The 18,890-nt window shown below is 57.2% G+C and overlaps 2 protein-coding genes across 9 annotated transcripts; both read left to right on the top strand.

Moving 5' to 3' along the window:
• The first annotated feature begins 1,632 nt into the window (after positions 1 to 1,632).
• On the top strand, positions 1,633 to 4,340 carry MYL7 (myosin light chain 7). 3 transcript variants are annotated; one of them, XM_082632704.1, is made up of 6 exons: positions 1,633 to 2,161; positions 2,342 to 2,417; positions 2,753 to 2,857; positions 3,276 to 3,354; positions 3,522 to 3,570; positions 4,050 to 4,340. In XM_082632704.1, the coding sequence occupies exons 1-6, from the start codon at positions 1,928 to 1,930 to the stop codon at positions 4,149 to 4,151; spliced, it is 645 nt and encodes a 214-aa protein (XP_082488830.1). In that variant the 5' UTR covers positions 1,633 to 1,927; the 3' UTR covers positions 4,152 to 4,340. The 3 variants fall into 3 exon arrangements, with proteins under 3 accessions (XP_082488830.1, XP_082488828.1, XP_082488829.1); XM_082632702.1 differs by having other exon boundaries at positions 1,633 to 2,417; XM_082632703.1 differs by lacking the exon at positions 3,522 to 3,570 and having other exon boundaries at positions 1,633 to 2,417; positions 4,050 to 4,169.
• A 6,454-nt stretch (positions 4,341 to 10,794) lies between these two features.
• Positions 10,795 to 18,865, top strand: POLD2 (DNA polymerase delta 2, accessory subunit). 6 transcript variants are annotated; one of them, XM_082633121.1, is made up of 11 exons: positions 10,795 to 10,835; positions 12,120 to 12,393; positions 15,201 to 15,322; positions 15,512 to 15,635; positions 15,921 to 16,035; positions 16,180 to 16,378; positions 16,664 to 16,744; positions 16,896 to 17,053; positions 17,239 to 17,366; positions 17,849 to 17,950; positions 18,259 to 18,865. In XM_082633121.1, exons 2-11 carry the CDS (start codon positions 12,174 to 12,176, stop codon positions 18,531 to 18,533), a joined length of 1,524 nt encoding a protein of 507 aa, XP_082489247.1. In that variant the 5' UTR covers positions 10,795 to 10,835; positions 12,120 to 12,173; the 3' UTR covers positions 18,534 to 18,865. The 6 variants fall into 6 exon arrangements, with proteins under 6 accessions (XP_082489247.1, XP_082489246.1, XP_082489243.1 ...); XM_082633120.1 differs by having other exon boundaries at positions 10,818 to 10,835; positions 11,941 to 12,393; XM_082633117.1 differs by lacking the exon at positions 10,795 to 10,835 and adding an exon at positions 10,981 to 11,300.
• Positions 18,866 to 18,890: the final 25 nt, after the last annotated feature.

Below are 18,890 nucleotides of genomic sequence, written 5' to 3'. Positions count from 1 at the left end.
GGTTCTTGGGACTTGTCCTGCTGCAGCTCGGTCTCAACAGGGGATCCCTTGGAGCCACTTGGGTTGTGACAGTGACTGCAGTGGGAGGCCAGGATTACAAGAAGTCACATGATTTCTGCGGTCCTTCCAATTTGGTCCTGGATGAAATGCCTATTTCAAGTTAGCCAAGCCTAGGGCCTAAGACCAGTTACTTATGAACACGTATTTGTAAGATTTTAACATACACGCACTTTTTTTTCAGGTTTTTGGATGTTATCATCCTTTTTTAATTTAACTTTTATATTGGACTATAGTTGATTTACAACGTTGTGTTAGTTTCAGGTGTACAGCAAAGTGATTCAGTTTTACATATACATATATCCACTCTTTTTCAGATTCTTTTCCCGTATAGGTTATTACAGAGTATCGAGTAGAGTTCCTTGTGCCATACAGTAGGTCCTTGTTGATTGTCTGTTTTGTATATAGTAGGGTGTATTCCACTCACTTCTCAATGAGAGAAACTATCCAGCAAATCTGGAATGACTGTGTTGTTTTATTCAGAACTTAACCCCAAGTTGTGATTTTGAGTTGTCACATCCTCCTTGAGATGCTCTCTCGTTTTCTGGTATGCCTCATGTGGAATTACTTCTGATCTTTTTAGTTCTCTCGAGTCTAAATTATGCATCAGAAGTTTGTTTGAGCATCTGATGACTTCATTATCAGTAGTAATGTACTCGTGTTCCACCATTCAGCTGCAGTATTTGATCTCATTTTACCATAAATTATTTCCTAGTTGTCCTTTATGTTATGGTTCAGGGCATTGTATTGTTTTGGGGTTTTTTTTACAATTCTCTATGGAGGTAGCTTGTATAGCCTATGAATTTCATTTCAGGAGAGTAAAAGAGGTGTTATAAAATACTTACTTGCTATACAAAAGGGACATTCGGGCTGATGGAGGAGAACCCTGCTCTCCCAGCTGGCCTCCCCGCATTCCTCACCCCAGTGGGCCGTCTCCTGTACCGGGTTCAGGGAGCAGCCAGCAGCCCACCCCTGCTCTGGGCGGTTCCCAGCCCCCCAGCCCCCCAGCCCCTGTCTGCCCCGGCCCCGCAAGGAGCCTCGAGGCTGCTGCTCTGGCACAGCAGACGGAGCCCGGGCCCCTCACACTGTGGTTGAGCCCCACAAGAAGGGCTTGTGACCCACTTTCATGGGGATCCCAGGGGATGCTTGGGGTCCAGGCAGTGCTCCGTGCTCCAAAAGCATCACATGGAGGCTCTGTCTGGGGTCACAGCCAGCTCAGGGCTGCCTTCTGCCCCTTGGTCAGAGGGGCCAGAGGCCAGGGCCAAGCATCTTCATCCAAACCTCTGGGAATCCCCAGGGGTCTCAGGCCAGACACCATCCTCAGAACCACCAACTGCCCTCCCAAGCCCAGTGGGGGCCCCAGGCCAGCCCCCCGCACCACTGCTGTCCTCTTGGCCTGAGCGGGTTCTGGGCTGGAACTGCAGGAAGGACAGTCAGGTGGAGTTACAGGGGCCCCTCGTTCAGCATGAGAGTGGTGAGAGTTGCGACTCTCCTCTCAGGAGGTGTTTCACTCGGTGCTGTCAGGGTCGGTAGACACCCGGATGTCACAGGGTGGCGGGGAGGGGGGGGGCCTGAAGGTCGCCAGGAACGTGGCTGGAATCTGCTCAGGGGCCCTGTCCTCCCCCAGCCCAGGCAGAGGCTGCCAAGTTTGGGCCTATCCTCTCTTCCTGTCCTTATTTGGTGCGCCCCAGGTGATAAGGCTGAGACATAAAGGGGGCTGTGGGCCCCTCGCAGCAACGAGGCTGCTGCAGAGAGAGACGATGGTGAGTGCCAGGTGGGGGGGACTCAAGGCCAGCGGCCCCCCAGGTGCTGTCCTTTGGGCTGGGGGAGCGGAGCCAGTGACTTCTGTGCCTGTGTTGGGCCCGGAGAGATGGTCTCCAGGGACAGGAAGAGGACCCTGACCCGGGCTCTCCTGGGAATGCTCTGGGGAGGTCTGTGGCAGGGAGTCCTTGGGGAGCTGGGGAGAGGACCCCTCCGCACTGTGTTGCAGGCCAGCAGGAAGGCGGGGACCCGGGGCAAGGCTGCGGCCACCAAGCAGGCCCAGCGAGGCTCTTCCAACGTCTTTTCCATGTTTGAGCAAGCCCAGATCCAGGAGTTCAAGGAAGTGAGTGCCCTACCCCCAACAGCCTGGGACCCATCCGGACACCCTGCCCCCAGTACACCCCTCTTCTCTGTAGGTCAGTGGTCCTGGCCCCTGTCCTCCCACCACCCAGGATGCCCCCACCTCCCGCCTCCCCCGGGTGGGGACTGCTCCCATCTGGAGACTGTGGCCCGCACTTCACAGGCCTTCAGCTGCATCGACCAGAATCGTGACGGCATCATCTGCAAGTCAGACCTTCGAGAGACCTACTCCCAGCTGGGTGAGGGCGCCCACCTCCCACCCGGCCCTGCCCTGCCTTGCTGGCACCAGGGTCCCGGCTCAGAGCTGCTGGGCTGGGGGGAGCCCGCTGAGAGGGGATGGGCAGGCTCTCAACAGGCAGCGCAGGGCCTGTATTCTTCTCCCGGCTCCCCCTCCGCCCTCCTCTCACACCCCTCCCCCATCACACCTTCTCCCCCGTCACACTTTCCTTCCACTTCACCTCCCCCACCCAGAGCTGCCTCTCACTGTCTACCCTGGGAAGGAGGGAGGGGCAGCCCAGGCCCTACTCAGGGACACTCAAGGTCCCTGTGTCCATTTCACGTCCCGCCCCCCCAGGGAAGGTGAATGTTCCAGAAGAGGAGCTGGATGCCATGCTGCAGGAGGGGAAGGGGCCCATCAACTTCACCGTCTTCCTCACACTATTTGGAGAGAAGCTCAACGGTGAGCCTGGGGCAGCTCTGGATCCCCCTGGCCAGGCAGCGAGCTTGAACCCCACCTGGACCCGGCCTGAATCCCACCCAGACCCCTTCCATACCGTACCTGGCCCTTGCCCACCCAGAGGTTGTAGGGCCCACCTCTGCATTCCAGACCCATGAGCACTGATCACCCCACATCTCGGGGTTGGGAAATATGCCCTCAGCTTCCAGTCCCAAATCCCCAGTCCTGGTCTCCCTGCCAGGCTCACCCATCTCAGAAGGACAGCTGATCCCGGCGCCTCTGAGCCCCGAGGGGCACTTTCTGTCAGAACACCCTCTCACTTCTCTGGGACTGGAGGACTCCCTCTGCACCCTGGGTTCCTCCTGGGTGGGACTGGGAGGACGGCAGTGAGGCTGCTTACCTGTCCCCCTTGGCCTCCCAGGGACAGACCCCGAGGAAGCCATCCTGAGCGCCTTCCGCCTGTTTGATCCCAGCGGCAAGGGCGTGGTAAACAGGGACGAGTAAGTGCGAGCAGCAGGGCGAGTGCGGGGGGCACCATGCTGGACGGAAGCAGGGAGGGGGGTGTCCCCTTGTGAGGGTGGCCACTTGAGCCAGGGGAGCCTCCATTTTCCCCTCCCGGATCGGCCGACCCTGCCAGGCCCTCCCCACTGCTCCCCCCCTCCTCCAGGTTCAAGCAGCTTCTCCTGACCCAGGCAGACAAGTTCTCTCTGGCCGAGGTGAAGATTCCGGCTCCTTCAACACCCCTCCGGCCCCTTCGCAGGGCCCCCACCCCACAGGGCCCTGGGGAGGTCTCGGTGACCCGCTGCCCTCGTGGGCTTAGAGCCCAGCTTTCCGGAGGAGGTGCCATCTCTCTTGGGATCTGGAGGGTGAAGGACATGGAATCAGAAAGGGAGGAGGGTGCAGGCTGGGCCAGCTGTGTGTGCAGAGGCCCAGGCGTGAGAGTGCGGTGCACCTCAGGATCTGGAAGAGGTTTCCTACACTGGGGAGGGGGAGGGGGAGGGGGCCGGGCCCTGTGGCCAGGGTGGGCCCTGTGACCCACCGCACACTTCGCTCCTGCCCCAGCCTCCGGCTGAAAACGCTAAGGGGCAGCGTACAGCCCCAGGGGCGGGGCGAAGGGTCGCAGGCCTCCCCTGGGTCACAGGCACCGGCCCCCAGGATGCCCGGGCTGGGCGGCGTCTGACCAGTGCCTCCCCAGGTGGAGCAGATGTTCGCCCTGACGCCTATGGACCTGGCTGGGAACATCGACTACAAGTCCCTGTGCTACATCATCACCCATGGGGACGAGAAGGAGGAGTGAGCCCGAGGCGCTAGCGGCTGGGACTCAGGGCCGGCCTGTGGGGACACCTCAATAAACGCTATTTCCGAATTAGACCCGCAGTGGTGGCCTGTGTGTGACAGATGGGGTGGGGCGCCACAGGGACCACTGTAAGAATCAGCCCGGCCCTCACCGGCCCCCTCCGTTCACCCCACACCGTCCTGTGACATATGAACCGTGATGTGCCTGGCTTACAGATGAGGACGCCGAGGTCTGCGAGGGTGCCCAGGTCCACTCCTCTAGGAGAGGAAACCCAGAGCTTTATGCCCGTCTCCACCAGGCCCGGATCGAGCCACGCGATGGGCCTCTGCTCAGCAAACATCTGCCAATGGCCCAGGGACTCTGCCCTCCTGGGACCCCATCTCTGCACACGGGCTCAGGTGGGCCTCTCTGCACGCGCGTGTGGTGTGCTGGGCCCTGTGTGAAAGGCACTGAGGGACCCATTTGAAAACACAACAGGTGAGGTGCCTTGTCACCAAAGGAGGGGCTGGAGTACACGCAGACTTCCAAAGGAAATACTCCGGAATTGGCCTCATGCCTCGGGGGTGAAAGGATCAGGCTGCCAGAGAGAGGGAGAGGGTGTCTCTGGAGGGCATTGTTAGTGTCCCATTCCCCACCTCACATACAGAAACCAGGAGCTGGGGGACACCCAGCCTCATCCTGGGAATGGGAGGGGGAGCAGGGCAACCTCCAGAGCACCCACGGCAGGGAGGGGGAGGGAAGAGGCAGTGGGGAGAGAGACAGCTTGAACTTGGGCAAGACCCAGAACACAGGAAATCCTTCTCTGGACAGGAACCAGGAACGCTGAGTGAGAGCTCTCTGCCTCCCCTCCTCCCCTCCCTCCAGGCCCTGCTGCAATCCCCCAGCTGGGGAGGTGGGAGGAGGTGAGGGAGAAAGGAGGAACTGACCACATTCCCTCCAGAAGGCAAGCAAGAGGAAAGGCATTTCACCCGAGAGGTGTTCAGTTTGGATGTTTACCTGGGACTTGGCAATTTTAATTACTACATTGAGAATTGAGATTTAAAGTTATCATGGCGCTTTCTATTACTTATTCGTGATCACAAACATCATGGCACTGCCTGAGTCTTCATCCAGAGAGCAGGCAGCCTCCCCGACTCTGCCCCCTACCCCCCGCAGCATGCTTGCCGGGAAGATGGGTGAACAAGATCAAGCAGGTGTTGGGAATTCCCTGGCAGTCCAGTGTTTAGGACTTGGTGCTTTCACTGCTGGGGCCTGGGTTCAATCCTGGTCAGGGAACTGAGATCCTGCAAGCCTCACAGCGCGCGCGCGCACACACACACACACACACACACACACACACAGCAAAAACAAAGGTCAAGCATCAAGCAGGTGTTATGATTCTAGCTCATGAGTTCTGCTTGTTCAACAAACTGATTTCAAGAAGTAAGGGATGGGGCTTCCCTGGAGGCACAGTGGTTAGGAATCCACCTGCCAATGCAGGGGACACGGGTTCGAGCCCTGGTCCAGGAAGATCCCACATGCCACGAAGCCTGCACGCCTAGAGCCCATGTTCCACAACAAGAGAGGCCACCACAATGAGAAGCCTGCACACCACAAGGAAGAGTAGCCCCTGCTCGCCGCAACTCGAGAAAGCCTGGCGCAGCAACAAAGACCCAGTGCAGTCCAAAATAAATAAATAAAATAAAATAAATCATGATAACTGTAGAAAAATGACTGAAAGAAAGCTCCAAATATTAAAAAAATAAAGTTCAAAAAGTAATTAATTAAAAAAAAAGTAAGGGAGGATTTTATAATTCAAGACTCTTCAAGGAAAAGTTGTGAAAGACTCTGAAACAGACCAAAAAGATCATGTGTGTGTGAACAAAGAACAAAAAGCGTCGTTCACCACCGAATTCTACAAGTCACAGCCCACTGCAGTCGCCCACCATCCGGATAGAAGACAGGAGGAAGCATTCTGTGCTTTGGATAACCGGCCCCTAGATAGTTAGATGCATTTCTCAGGAAGGATTCCAATAACCCCAGATTCCTGCATCTTCCCATACATTGAAAAGCACTAGAATCATTAACTTGAGACGTCTGTTCTTTGTGACTAGGAATAATCATTTACCAAGATGTATGCTTGACTACCTGTATTTCCTAGCCAAAAAAATCGTATATAAACTGGCTTCTCCCCTTCCTCTTCAGAGCAGTTCCTCGGAGCTCGCGGAGCAGCTGTCTCTCAGGCTAGAGTCCTCAGTAAGACCCGCAGGAGGGCCTTGAGCCAGGGCCGGCCCGCTGTGCTGCTGAGTCCCTTGGGCTTTGAGTGGTGCAAGCAGAGATGGCTGTAAAGGCAAATGCAAATTTAAAATGAGAAAAAGTTAATACTCGCTGATGCAAAGAAAGTAAACACTCTCCTCCCCTTCCTTAGAGCATTTCCTTTAGAAAACTTGTAAGTTCTTACCCTTCTTTTTCTTCTGTGTGTGTGTAAATCTGTTTAAAAGCTAAATCAGCCTCTTGCCAGTTTGACAACGCTGGACCGTCTCCCAAGAACCTGGGGGCATCTCTCTGGAGAGAGGTTGCACCCCCCTCGCCCAGATGCCCTGTGCGGTAGGAGCCTGATTTCCATGGCCTGGCTTGCAAGCCTGCTTCCAGTTGTAAAGAAATGAGTTTGCTTTTCCTCCAGATAAAGGCAGTTAGCAAACGCAGGTGGCCCCCTCAGTCCCAGTGGGGCAGGGCGGGGTGGGCGGCCGGTGAGCTGTGTGACAGACAGTGCTGCCAGGCCTCTCAGGACTGGTTTCTGTTTCTCTTGAGGACGAGGACAGATGGGCTGAACTGGCATGAAAGGGGCGAGACTACTTCCTGCTCTGCCATCTCTGTGATGAGCACAGAGTCCTGGCTTCGTGCTTATTCAGTAACGCGTCTGTCTTCTTGTGACTTTGGTGGAGAGGTTTTCTGGGTTGGCAGGAGATGTTTTTTGAATTATCACCCCAGCTTCGCCTGAAGCTCCATCCCACCGGAGCCTCAGCCTCGCTGGAGGGGGTGGGCAGTGGGGGATGGGAGGGTGGGGACCGAGTGGCCTCACCAGGCTGGCCAGGGTGGATCCAGGCCCCAGTTCACTGTATTTTCCAATTTTATCCTGAGACTGTGCAGCACCCAGCCCGGGCCCCAGTCCCTGCCCGGCCTCCACCCCATCTCAGACGCAGGGCTCACATTCTTTCTTTAGCCATTTTGACACCACTGATAAAGTTAGAGACAGCCTCTTTTATCAGTTCTGCCCTGGCATGAGAAATCTGTGATAAGTCTGCTTCTCCAGAAGATGTGGCCTGTCTGGAGAATTAGCTGACAGGGTCTGATGGCTGTCACTGTCCCCATAGCCCACCTCACCCACCCTCTGGTCCAGGCCCTCTCCCAGCAGGCTGAGAGGTCCAGTCCCCCAGTTTGGGTGACTGAGTGGATCCGAGAGATCTGTGTTGGTGCTTTGCTCTGATTTCACTGCAGCAAGGATGCAGTTACGCTGGAGAGACTAGTAAATAATAGATCTACATACACTTGCCTCTTCTTTGCAGTGAGCCGTCTAGACTCTTCTGGTCTGAAAGGCCAGGAATGTGGAGATGCAGAGGGAGGCACCGTGCTGGGGGAGGCCTTCTCCGCAGCAAAGGAGCAGGCCTGGGAGTCGGGGCCACACTCACCGTGTAGGTGAGTGACATTACGACCCCTGCTCCCTCTCTGGGACTCGGTTTCCTCATCTGTGAAGGAGAGGCAGGTCTGGATGTGAACACCTGATGCTTGTTGAGCACTCCTGTACCAGGCACGGTGGAGGTACCTTCCAGGGCCACACGTGGCAGACTCCTCATTGCCAGTCTCTAGCCCCAGAGTAAAGTCTGCACTTCTCAGCCTCCTTGCCGGTAGGTGTGACCCAGTGGGTATCAGTTGTGCCCTTAAGAGACAGATGTGTGCCCTTCTTTACCTCCCTTCCTGGCATACGACCCCCAGGGCTGTTGGGGGGGCGTGAGCTGGACCCAGCTGGGTCCCTGACACTTGGGGGCACCACACGACACCTAGACCTCCTGTCCACAAGAAGAGAAATAAAATTCTATGTGATTGGGCTTCCCTGGTGGCGCAGTGGTTAAGAGTCCACCTGCTAATTCAGGGGACACGGGTTCGAGCCCTGGTCTGGGAAGATCCCACATGCCGTGGAGCAACTGGGGCCCTGAGCCACAACTATGAACCTGCGCTTCTGGAGCCTGTGCTCCGCAACAAGAGAGGCCGCGATAGTGAGAGGGCCGTGCACCGCGATGAAGAGTGGCCCCCACTAGCCGCAACTAGAGAAAGCCCTCGCACAGAAACGAAGACCCAACACAGCCAAAAATTAATTAATTAATTAATTATTTTAAAAAAAGAACAAAAAAAAGAACATGTTTGGGCGACTTCCCTGGTGGTCCAGTGGTCAGGACTTTGTGCTTCTAATGCAGGGGGTGTGGGTTTGATCCCTTGTTGGGGAACTAGGATCCCGCATGCCACACAGTGCTGCCAAAGAACAAATAAACAAAAAAACATGTTTCGTTTCACGTTCAGAAAATCCAAAGTGGGGAAAACAAATTAGGGGTTCCTTTTCTAAAATAAAATAAGAAGTTAGCAATTGCTGGTCCTGGTTCAGTAGCTAAGTGGTATCCGGGTTGGCATCTTTGCCAGACACTACCAGGCACTGTATTCACTACAGAAAGAACGGGGAAAGGCAGTAGGCTGTGCCCCTCCTTCTTATCACAAAACCAGATTTCTCAGAAACCCAACCTTCCCCCCCTGCCCCCATCCCTGCCAGACTTCCCCTATGTCTCTGCCAGATCTGATCTCATCATCACCCTTGGCTGCCAGGGAGGCTGGGAAAGTCAACACTTAAGCCTTTCCGTCCTTGCAGACAGCCAGGGGAAGAGAGTTAGGGAAGGATGTTCCACCCATGGAAGCACACCCACTTGTCCACAGCCCCCCCTTTCCCAGCCACCATCATTCCTACGATGACTGTTGCCCCCGGGTCTGTCCCACACCCCCTCACCTGCCCCAACTGCGTGCCTGACACAGGCCTGCCAGTAGCCGACCTCAGTGGAGAGGCTGCCCAGCTTCATGTCTGAGCAGGAGTATCAGGCGGGGGGGTTCCAATTCCAGCCCCCGGCTCCCTGGCTGTGTGACCCTGTGCAACTATGAATCTTTCTGTAAAACGGAGGTCATAGTACCTGCCTCACAGGGCTATGGTAAGACTCAGTAAAATGATGCTCTTGAGACGTTTAGCACATTACATGCCCCACCCCACCCCCACCCCCGAAAAGTGCTTATCTATTCATTCAACATATACAGGCTGAACTGGGAGTCTCCGTGTGTCAGGCACTGTGGTAAGTGAACTAGACTAGCTTCCCGCACATCCTCTGAGGGCAGACTTATCCAATCCAGTCTAATTGGATGTTTGACAAATGTCTGAACGGCAGGGACAAAAGTGAAGTAATGGGTAATTAGATGGGCAGTTCAGCTGACCTGCATACGCAGAGGGCCAGCACACGTACAATGTCAGGGCTGAGTCACGCTGCCTGAGTGAATCCTAGTCGTTACTCACTAGCCGTGTGACCTCTCAGTGCCTCAGTTTCCTCATCTTCAAAGGGTTATTGGAGGATTAGCTGAATTTGTATGTGTCAAGAATTTAGAACAGTGTCAGGTCCATAGCAAGGGCTTTTATGTGTTATCCATAACTATTATCTACTTTGTTGCGGAGACGAGACTGGGACTTGGGAAACAGATGCAGAGTGAACCAGCAGAACAGCATGTGCTAAAGACTGAATCCCGGCGCTGGTGGGAGTGGAGAGGAAGCGTCATGGAGAAGAGCCACTCGGGCTCGCTTAGGAATTCCAAGCGATGTGGATTGGTGGAGATGTGGAAAAGAGCCCGCACGAAGTGCGGGACGGCACGAGAAATCCTTGGTGGGTAGGGAGGAGTGTGGATGACATAGAGGCAGTGAGGGCAACAGAGACCAGGGAGTTTTGGGTGGAGGCTGGCAGGGCTGTTGGCCCCGTGCGGAGGGCCTCAGACAGCCAGTCTGCTTCCCTGACCCTAACTCTAAGCCCTCCCCCGCTGTCCTGGATCCCAGTGCCCGGCCCTGTCCTCGGACCTGCGGCAGAGTAATCACTCCCCTTAGGCGGTGCAACCATCGTCCTCAGCCCTCCCGCCGTCCACTGCAGAGGCGGGCACCCAGCGGGGTCCTGGAGTGGCGCAAGGGGCGCCAACTCTCGGGAAGGCGCAGCGACCTCAGGGTCAGGCCTCCGGTAAGGGCCGGGTCGGGGCGTCACGGCGCACACGCGTGCACACTGGTCCCTAAGCTGCAACCCCGCCCCGCGTTTCCCTTGGAATCGGGGGCGTGACCCCGCGCACGCGCAGAGCTCAGGGGCGGGGCGCGCGTCAATGGACGGGGCGGGGCGTGGCTGTGGGCGAGCCCTGGGGGCGGTGATTAGCATGGTGGAGCGCGCTATCATTGGCGGGATGCAGCATGGGCGGGGCGAGGCTCGCGGAATGGCGGGAGGCGGTGCGCGGCGGCGGGCGGTCCCCGCGATGATGAGCATGGTGGAACACGCGGTGATTGGCGGGATGTTTCTGTGGGCGGGGCAAGGCGCGCGGATTGGCGGGAGATGGCGCGCGGCTGTGGGCGGGGCCGCGGCGTGCGGCGAGGTGAGTGGGGTCTCGCGTTCCCGGGCCGCGTGGATGCTTGGGGGGGTGCTGGCTCTTTGGGTGTCCTCGCGTGGGGGCGGGTTAACAGGTATCTCGCGAGGGAGGTCTGAGCAGGCTCTCTGCTGTATCCCCCAAGACGGCCCCAGGGTGGGGGCCGGGGACGTGGCCTGGGGATTCAGGCCGCGAGGCTCCTTCGAGACTGCGGCCAGAGCGCTGCCCCCGCTCTGCACTTTGGGGGCAGAAAGTTGATTCAGATACCGTCCCAGCCCAGAGCTGTTCTATAGGGACAGAATTCAAGCCACCTAATAGCTGTGCTAAAAAGGCGGGAGGAAGAAATCGGTTTTAGTGCCACGTCTTTTTTAACCCATTCCATGCAAACTATTATCATCCCTGTACGCATGTAAAGAAATGACTGGGCTGCCCCACGCACTGATCTTGGAACCTGCTGTGGATTTGACGCCTACAGTACGTCTCAGTGGGGCTCCGGGCTGCTTCTGGAAAGTGGGCTCAGGTGCTGATACCTCTGCTTTCCTGGAGCTTTTATTCTAGTCAGAGGAGGCAGACAATAAACTTAAAATGTATTGTTTGTTGGAAGGTAAATGCCATAGAAAACAATAAACATTGGAGGAGCAGAAGTGCCAGGGGAGGGTTGCAGGTGGAGAAGGTGAGGTTTGAGCAGACCTGAGGGACCTGAGGGAGAAGAGCAGGTCTCCTGGTGGGGGGACAGGAGGGCAGGACCAGTGGGTCAGATCTCATAGGCCATTGTAGGGACTTGGGGTTTTATTCCGTGAAATGGGGAACCTTTGGAGGGTTTCGAGCAGAGAAGTGACTGATTTATGTTTTGTTTTATTTATATTTTTAATCATAGCCTAATTATTTTATGGTAGGCTTGTGTAATAATAAGGCTGGCCTCATGCCTTGAGATGGGGCAGGTGCCAGGGAGCTGGATGGAGGCACATGAGGAATTCCATTTGGGGCATGGAATTTGAGACCTTGATCATTGTCCAGGTGGAGGTGTGGAGCAGGCAGTGGACACTTGAGATGGGTTTGGAGAGCTCCAGGTGGGAGAAGCATTTCCTAGCTTTCCTCATCTCCCTTTTTGCAGGTTACAGGGGACACTGGTATCCAACATAGTCGAGTTCCAGGTGCTGTTCTGGCCGAAGTCTGGTGTGCACTACAAGTCTCCCCCACCCTCAGTGCCCTGTGGGTGCGGTGGAGCCACACTAGGGACGCGGCTGCCGTGGAGGTTGCAGGGATTGCAGGACTGCGTTTGTGTCCTTTCAGGGACCACCTCCTCCCTGTCCCGGCCACAGCCGTCTGGACACATCAAGCACGGACATGTTTTCTGAGCAGGCTGCCCAGAGGGCCCACACTCTGCTGTCCCCACCATCAGCCAGCAACGCTACCTTTGCCCGGCTGCCCGTGGTGACTTACACCAACTCCTCGCAGCCCTTCCGGCTGGGGGAGCGCAACTTTAGCCGGCAGTATGCCCACATTTATGCCACCCGCCTCATCCAGATGAGGCCCTTCCTGGTGAACCGGGCCCAGCAGCGCTGGGGTAAGTAATGAGTTTGGGGAAGTGCTTCTGGGTTTGTTGGGCACGGATCTCCAGACCCTTGGGGGCGTCTGTCTTTCCTAATCAAGTGGCCTGGGCAGTGCAGGCCTTTTTCTTTTTTCCCCCCATTTCTTCCTTGGTGATCTTTCCTGCTTTAAGTTATTCTTGATGAAGCAGGACCCCCACCACCCCAACTTTTGGGTGATGCCCCATCACCCCATTGTTACTGTTTATAAGAGTGGCTTTCTGGGACTTCCCTTTTGGTCCAGTGGTTCAGACTCCTTGCTTCCAATGCAGGGGGCATGGGTTCGATCCCTGGTTGGGGAACTGTGATCCCACATGCCTCATGGTGCAGCCAAAAAAAAAAAAAAAAAAAATTACAAAAAAAAAAAGGGTAGCTTTCCACGTAGTTTTCAATTCATCTGTTATGTCTTTAAACTGAAATTTTGTGGGTGAGACCGTGTCTTATTCATTTTTATTGCCCCCCACCCCCACCCCACCCCCCACCACCCAGCACCAGGCTTGCTGGGTTTCAGCCCAGGTTGCACATTGGAACCCCTGGGAAAGCTTTGGGAAGCACTGGCTCCCAGGCCTGTCCCATCCCACCAGGTCAGCTGGATTGACTCTGGTTTTATTATAGGCAGCCAGGAGAACACTTGACCCGATCTCCTAGCTACATCGTCATATTACAGATGTTTTCTGTTTTCTTTACTGCAGGCAAAAGTGTTATTCACCTTTTCTCTGTCACATAACAAGGGTGTCCTTCCTCTGGCTCCCAATGCCTTTCCCTCACTTTCCTTGAAGTCCTCGAGGACACCCTCCCCGAGCCTAAGGTCAATGTCATCTTTTAGATTCTTTACAGCAGCATCTGCTGTGGTACCAGCTTTCTCTTCTCCTTTTTTTAATTAATTTTTATTGGAGTACAGTTGCTTTACAATGTTGTGTTAGTTTCTACTGTACAGCAAAGTGAATCAGTTACACATATATACACATCCCCGCCAGGTTTCTCTTCTAACAAAGCTGCCCAGTGACAGAAAGCAGCCATTTTATTCTGTTCACAGAGTGGGGCCCACGATGAATGGGGCCTTGGCTGGGTGATTGACAGTAGGCAGCATCGTTCACTCACCACGTGGCTTCTCTGCGTGGCCAGGCTTCCTCCCCAGAGCTCAGTCCATCTCAGAATTCACCTCTCTCCACTCACAAGTTTCCTGAACACCTCAAGCCCTTTCTTACCTTTGGCTCTCCCTGCGCCTGGCACGCTCTGTCCCCGGGCTTCCGTCACAACCTCAACTGAAACATCCTGTGCTTCGAGAGGCCGCCTGGGCCAGCAGGGCCTTCTCCGCATCTACTGCCTTCACTCCTGTCTGTTCGCAGCACTTGTCCCAGCGGCAGATCCCGCCTTTCCTGCTCTTGCCCCTCCGTCTGCGCTGGAAGCTCAGTGAGGTCAAGGATGGGCCTTCGGGTTCACTCTCGGTGCTGGCGCCTGGCCTGGCGCCCACACTCCGCCGGATGGACAGATGTCCCGCCCTCAGCACAGGGCTGTGTAGTTCTACCTGGTGCTCAGACATGCACACTGGATCTCAGCTGGGTAGCCTTGGGCATGTTCCTTAATCTCTCTGTGCCTCAGTTTCCTTAGCCAGGTGGTGGGGTAATAATATCTGCAATGGCGTGTTGTCAGGGGTGGAAGGATTCCAAGCGCAGGGCTTGGCACGGCCACCTGTGGCTGAATGAGGGCTCGGTGGACATTGTGGCTTTGGCCTCTGTTGTCTCTGTTGGCGTCTGGCATTTCTATCCAGTGCCGGCGCCCTCCTTATCTTATTTTGAAGTACTCCCCTTCGCTCCCTGGGGCGTGGATCTGTGGGATGTTCTTGGTTATTCCGGGGCAGGAGGGACACGTGCTGGAGTCACCGGGCTAAGGAACGGGCTGGTCCCGAGTCTACATTATCCCATCACCTCCTGTTAGCGTTTTCTCCAGGCTTGGGGTCTGTACTAACAAACCCTCAGGCCTTCTGGGATGTGGTTCCTCCCTCCTGCCCACCCGAGTGACCCCTGCATACTGCCCCTCTCCCATGCCTGTCTTCCTGCCCGTCCCTAACGCTTCCTGTGTGTTGTTCTCTGGGATCCCAGGGCCTCTGATGACTCCACAGGGAGCAGAATGGGGTGGGTGGGGATATGAAGTTTGAATTTGGGGTATCTCTGTTTTCAGATGACGAGGCATTTGTGGGGCGGATGAAAGAATCCAAACTCTCAAAAGAAACTGTCATATTGTCAGGGCAGGGCTGTGTTGAGACTTGGCATACCTCTTTCTAAGGATCAGCGTTATAATTTAGGTATAAGTGAAGAAACGCTGCATTAGCTTCCCGTGGCCATTGTAACAACAAAGCCACAAACTGAGTGCCTTCAAACAACAGAAGTCTATTAATAGTCTCCCAGTTCTGGAGGCCAGGGCTCCGAAATGCAGGTGTCGGCAGTGCCGCCTTCCCTCCAGTCCTTCCTTGCCTCTTCCAGCTTCTGGTGGCTGCCCCGGCACTGCCGGGCCCGCGGCTGCATCCCTCCCGTCTCTGCCCCGTCTTCACGTCGCCTCCTCTGCATGTCTGTCTCTCTTGTGAGGACACTTGACATCCAGAGCCCAGGCACATTCAGAGTCCCTCTGTTCCCCTGGGGCCAAGTGATCCTTTAGGTCTAAGGGGTCCTTGCATTTGACGCTCTCTCCCTCCTCGTGGAGGCCAGGGCCCCAGGGCCGCAGAGCTCCGTGGCCGTGAGGGTGTGGCGGGGGGCTCGTCCCTGAGCTCACACCCCTTGTGCCGCAGGCAGTGGAGTCCTAATTAAGAAGCTGGGTGAGCTGCAGCCTGGGGAGAAGTGCTGTGTGGTAGGGACCCTCTTCAAGGCCATGCTGCTCCAGCCCTCCATCCTGCGGGAGGTCAGCGAAGAGGTGAGGCCCACACGGGCTGCCCCCAGAATACTTCCCCGGGGGTACTGATGGGGCCACCTGCCTTGCATCCTGGGAATCAGGGCTGGGCCTCTGCCCATGGGGGAGGGGGCTGCAGGGCCATCTCACTGACGTGGCACCGGAGCCAGAGTGGGCTCTGGCCCCATGACCACTCCCATCTTTGGATTCCAGCACAACCTGCTCCCCCAGCCTCCTCGGAGCAAATACATCCACGCAGACGATGAATTGATCTTGGAAGATGAATTGCAGCGTATCAAACTGGCGGGCACCATCGACGTGGCAAAGCTGGTCACAGGTGGGGAGGGGGAGGGGGTGGCCCGCACCTCTGGGTGCTGGCGAACAGCTGCATTATTCTTGCAGCCATGGGTTTGGGTTCAGGCGGTGGGTGGGACCCAGGTAGGGGTCAGTTCTTCCCACCTCCGCCCGAAGGCACTCGACTCCAGGAAGCAGATGCCCAGTCCTGAGTCCTCAGTGAGAATTCACCAGCAGAGGAGAGCTGCTGGTTTTGTCACTTGGGTGCCTGGAAGGGGGTGGTAGCCCCTCGGGCCCCCCTCCTGGGCCTGACCCTGCTGCTCCCCAGGGACAGTCCTGGCTGTGCTGGGCTCTGCAGGAGACGACGGGAAGTTCCTGGTGGAGGACCACTGCTTTGCAGGGCTTGCTCCCCAGAAGCCCACATGCCCCCTCGACACGGACAGGTGAGGAACAGGGGCCCGGGTGCGGTCAGTGGTCCGGGGGAGTCACATTCGCTGGCCCCTGCTCCCCTGTGATGGTGACAGAGCCCCACCAGGGGCTCCACGCAGCCTTCCCAGCACCCACGAAGACCCCGACTTCTCCGGCAGGTTTGTGCTGCTGGTGTCCGGCCTGGGCCTGGGTGGAGGCGGGGGCGAGAGCCTGCTGGGCACCCAGCTGCTGGTGGACGTGGTGACGGGGCAACTTGGGGATGAAGGAGAGCAGTGCAGCGCCGCCCGCGTCTCCCGGGTCATCCTCGCCGGAAACCTCCTGAGCCACAACACCCAGAGCAGAGATTCCATCAATAAGGTGTGGCACCCACCTGCCTGCATTCAAGCCCCTTCTTCCCCACGGAGCGTCGGGCACGGGGTCTCGCAGGTCTAGTGACCCGGGAATCTCCTGTGCCTGGGGGCCCGGCCTTGTCCTCAGGCCCTGCTTTCTGAGGGCGGTGGTGGGGGCCGGAGGCCCAGAACTCTTACTGTCCCCCTGCGGGTGGGGCTTTGCTCTCAGCCCTCCTGGCGGGGGCTCTGGGTATCGCTTTGATCTAAGCCTCCCTCGGGGCCTGAGAGCCTATGTATGGGCTTCTACTCCCAGGCCAAGTACTTAACCAAGAAAACCCAGGCAGCCAGCGTGGAGGCTGTCAAGATGCTGGACGAGATCCTCCTGCAGCTGAGCGTGAGTGAGCTGGGGGCAGGCCAGTGCTCGGGATCGGGGTCTCTGGCGCTGCAGTTGGGCACTGGAAGGTGGGCTGGGGAAGGTGGGCTCCAGCGGGGTGCGTATGGAGGGAGCTGGGCCCTGCAAGCTCCCCTGCCCCTGTGCCCTCCAGGCCTCCGTGCCCGTGGACGTGATGCCAGGCGAATTTGACCCAACAAACTACACGCTCCCCCAGCAGCCCCTGCACCCCTGCATGTTCCCACTGGCCACTGCCTACTCCACGCTCCAGCTGGTCACCAACCCCTACCAGGCCACCATCGACGGAGTCAGGTAGCCACACTCCAGGCTGACCCCTGGCCTTCTGTCTCGGTGGCACCAGGAGGGGAGGGTTGGGCCCACCTGGAGTCGGGCTCGGGACTCCCTGTGCAGGTGCCCGGTGAGCTCTGGGCCGGCAGCCGTGGGAGGAGTGCAGACGGTGTCCCTCCAAGTGGGGTCAGCCGAGCCCTGCCTTGCAGATTCCTGGGGACGTCGGGACAGAACGTGAGTGACATCTTCCGGTACAGCAGCATGGAGGACCACTTGGAGATCCTAGAGTGGACCCTGCAAGCCCGTCACATCAGCCCTACAGCCCCTGACACCCTAGGTACTGGGACTCAGACACGTGGCGTGGAGCAAAGGGCCGGGGAAGGCCAAAGGGGCTCCTGTCATGCTCGGAGGGTTCCCAGCCTGGATTTGCACCCACCAGCCTAGCCATGACCTGCCTAAGGAAAGGCCCCAAAGCTTGACGTTTGTTTTGGGAGCTACTCTGGAATCTTACGTCTATTCGTGGCCAAGGCCCTGCTTAGGGCTGAAGGCCATGGGAGCATATTGGGAGCTAGGGCCGGTCAGAGCACTGCACCCTGGCCTGGTGCCCACCCAGAAGGGCGAAGGCGGCAGCAGCAGAGCGTACTGCCCTGCCTCTGGGGCCACGTGGCAGTGGGTTGTGACAGCTGCAGGGCTGCTACAGGGTCACGTGCGGGAGATGGCACCCCGCGTCCCACACAGGACAGCCCTACCCAGATGTGTCGGTGTCCCCGTGCTGCGGCTGAGCAGCCCCACTCTCAGCTGTAGGTCCTCCTTCTCCAGGTTGTTACCCTTTCTATAACACCGACCCGTTCATCTTTCTGGAATGCCCTCACGTCTACTTTTGTGGCAACACCCTCAGCTTTGGCTCCAAAATCATCCGAGGTAAGTTTTGTCTTCTGGGGGTCCCAGGCCTGGGCTGACGCGAGTGACATGCTCTCAGCTGGGGCCAAGGCTCACAGGGAAAGCCTGTGTTGGAGTGTCCAGGTGCCCATGGGTGGACAGCCCAGGCTCTGCAGGGACTGAAACTGTCCCCACCAGAGCTCATTCTGGTCAGTGTGGCTTTAGCCTTGGACCTTTATGGTGTCCTTGGCCCTTTTTGTTTCTGGTCTCAAGGAGCTTCTGTGGTCCACGCGCCCATGGTGCTGATGGGGGGGCTCCTGTTCACTTCTGGTGACTTCCCTTTGAGACAGGCCTCACCCAGAACCTAAGGTGCACTCCCACGTGGCTTCTGTGCAGGCCCCGAGGACCAGACAGTGTTGCTGGTGGCTGTTCCGGACTTCAGCACCACACAGACCGCCTGCCTTGTGAACCTGCGCAGCCTGGTATGCCAGCCCATCAGCTTCTCAGGCTTCGGGGCAGAGGAGGAGGACCTGGGAGGCCTGGATCTGGGCCCCTGACTCACAAAGGCGGCCTTGTCCAGAGAGGCCCCGGCTATTCCTTCCCTGTGGCGTCAGCACCATGGTAGCTTTTCCTTTGTAAATAAAGCCTGAGTGTTTACTGGTGTTGAGCTGGGCAGACCCGGTGGCGGCCAGGGCACTCCTGTGCAGGGAGCCTCCCTCCTCCTCCCCTCTCCCAGCTGGTCAGGATGGCAAGCGGTCAGTGACACATCTGCCGTGAGCTTGGTTTATTGGTGTGGCCGGAGCAGATGGTGGAGAAGTCTGCCACCCCTCACCCCCCCGGGCTCGCTCAAGCTGTCCCACCCCAGCCCTGCAGCAGAGCGGCCGGTGGAGCAGACGCCTGACACAGACCCTGGCTCCCAGGTCTCCGTCACTTCATGCCCCCTCCTGGCAGGGTCCACACCGGGGGTCTTTCCGTTTGCTGA

The sequence above is a fragment of the Mesoplodon mirus genome, assembly GCF_964341445.2.
Source record: "Mesoplodon mirus genome assembly, chromosome: 9".
Lineage (NCBI taxonomy): Eukaryota > Metazoa > Chordata > Mammalia > Artiodactyla > Ziphiidae > Mesoplodon > Mesoplodon mirus.
The sequence above is the reverse complement of the archived record's forward strand: the minus strand, read 5'-3'. Positions and strand labels throughout refer to the sequence as shown.